At 39.0% G+C, this 2,505-nt stretch overlaps 1 protein-coding gene across 1 annotated transcript in view; it reads right to left on the reverse strand.

Annotated features, from left to right (window-relative positions):
• Positions 1-899, reverse strand: part of ptges3l (prostaglandin E synthase 3 like) — a 7,701-nt gene extending 6,802 nt beyond the window's left edge. Inside the window, exons 1-4 of the mRNA XM_010795594.1 lie at positions 759-899; positions 535-648; positions 280-346; positions 83-181 (exon numbers count right to left, since the gene is read on the reverse strand). Coding sequence (XP_010793896.1) covers positions 83-181; positions 280-346; positions 535-648; positions 759-793 — 315 coding nt within the window. The 5' untranslated portion in view covers positions 794-899. The remainder of the gene's footprint in view (positions 1-82; positions 182-279; positions 347-534; positions 649-758) is intronic.
• Between the last annotated feature and the right edge of the window lie 1,606 nt (positions 900-2,505).

Raw genomic sequence — 2,505 nt, forward strand, 5'->3', positions numbered from 1 at the left:
ATTTGAACACACACACACACACACACACACACACACACACACACACACACACACACACACACACACACACACACACACTTACCCTAGCCTCATCCTTCTGGAGATGAGGCCATGAATAATCAGGCTTCAGCTTCCTTAGCAAGACATGGATGCTGCGGTCATAGACTCTTTCTCTGGAGTCCTGTTAATGTGTCGGAAAGATAAAATGACAGCTATATTTAACATTGCACTGATTGTTCAACAGAGAACATAAATCATGGCGAAAAATTGATTGCTTACATTAATTTGAACGTTTTCATAGAAGGGCAGCACGTTGTAGAAGACATCATCTGTGTCGTTTTTGCAGCTGTTGTAAAGACAGGACAGGGGAACAGGTTAGTACAGAAACATCACAATTTACCACATGTTAAATTCACAACTGATCAGAATATCATTCCCCTGTCTGAAAGAAACATGTTCACAAGAGAGAGACAGAAAGAGACCAATTCATATAACTAACAGAGAAACAATACACCTACATTTTTTCAAACTTACTATAAAGTCATTTTGTCTGGCTGGATATCCACCTGGACATCTTTGGGTTTATGAACCATGAAGGTGACGGTGACGTATTTCTTTCTGTCATACCAAATCGCACGTGCTGGCTGGCTGTAAAGAACAAAGACAAACTTTTATAGTTGTGACTCAAAAGAACAAAAATATTATAAGTAAAGGAAGCATTTGTTGGTCACGACTCAAAGAGAGACGACAGCACTTACCTCTCCTCTGGTCTCACAATTTTAATCTTGTTCATTGTTATTCTTGCGTAGGATTAAAACAGAAACTCCTTTTTTGTACTGCTTTGACTGCCTGAAAGTAAAAAGCATGTGGCTGGTTTGTCCTGTGTGCTCTGATGCAGTGGCCAGGCCCTGTAGCCTATATCTAAATATAGAGCAGTGAGTATCAGCTGCTGGGGGAGATGCCAGACCCTTCCCCTGCCCTTATTGGTCCGTGGAACTTTCCGGAAAACAGATGCCTTTTCTTGGTTCTCCAATTCTTCTGCCCCCCACCAACAACTGGGGGCTGGGAGGGTGAGGTGGGGGCAGGGAGACACAAAACAGAGACAACAAATGGAGCACCTGAAAAACTAAACAGCTTCTGGGATCATAGAAGTCAATACACACTAAAAAACTACTCAGACTATTCTTTTTATTTACTGCTATTATAATACAATAAAAAAACGAAGTCACTGTGGAGTAGAAGTTTAAACAACTTTGGAGGAAGTGTTATTATCTCATAGATCGTAGTAGACAATGGACCACTTCTCATAAATAGTGTGGGCCGGATCAGAGCTACTTTCATGTGTTTCTTGTCATGATTTTGATATGGTGTTAGGATTTTCTTTAAAAAAGGCTAGTCAGATTTAGTGGTTTAGAGTCTTTAGTGATAGCTTATAAACTTAAAAGCCAGAAGCAAATGTGGTTATGTAGCTTGGTTGAAAGCATTAAGAAAAAATAACAAGAAATAAAATAAATTTATCATCTTGATGTTTGGTGGCAGTTTTTAAATGGTATTATATTTGTAATATACAACTTTTTAAAGCTGAATTTATTTAAAAAAGGCCAAAACGAAAGCACAACAAAATACATGTCTCTATTATTTGTCAGATGTGCAAGTGTCTTGGTGGACTCCATCTGTCTTTGAGCTGTAATGATTGTTTTGTCAAATGAATCTCAAGGTCCGGTCTCAAGGTTAACATTTAGAAAAACATAAACATTTATTTTTTATTTTAATTCCACAGGAGCATGGTCGGGAGGGGAGCCCCGCCCTTCAGAAACAGAGCTGAGGAGAGAACGTCTTGAAGTTTTTCCTTGTACGATGTGAGGTTNTGGCAGTTTTTAAATGGTATTATATTTGTAATATACAACTTTTTAAAGCTGCATTTATTTAAAAAAGGCCAAAACTAAAGCACAACAAGATACATGTCTCTATTATTTGTCAGATGTGCAAGTGTCTGGATGGACTCCATCTGTCTTTGAGCTTTGTGGTATTGATTGTGTTGTCAAATGAATGTTCTCAAGGTTAACATTTAGAAAAACATAAAATGTTTATTTTATTTATTTTTTATTTTAATTCCACAGGAGCATGGTCGGGAGGGGAGCCCCGCCCTTCAGAAACAGAGCTGAGGAGAGAACGTGTCTTTTTTTAATTTATTTTTTATATACCGGTATGCCAAATTGCAACTGAAGTAATCTATCTACGGTCACTTTTTGCATTGAAAATGTGCTTTTTTATTAAATAAACTAAACGCTTATGTTATTATCCAATTAATGTGCATGTTTCAGTGTCCACTGCATTGCTTTGCACGTTCTCTCCTCAGCTCTGTTTCTGAAGGGCGGGGCTCCCCGACATACACACACAAATGCACACACTCACAGCCTGCCATACACCATGGAAACTACCAGAACTTGTCGCCCCCTGCCGGTGCGGCGGATCAACTGCAGCACCGGAAATGCAAGCCTCCGT

This window comes from Notothenia coriiceps, unplaced genomic scaffold (genome assembly GCF_000735185.1).
Source record: "Notothenia coriiceps isolate Sejong01 unplaced genomic scaffold, NC01 NC01_scaffold00037246, whole genome shotgun sequence".
Taxonomy (NCBI): domain Eukaryota; kingdom Metazoa; phylum Chordata; class Actinopteri; order Perciformes; family Nototheniidae; genus Notothenia; species Notothenia coriiceps.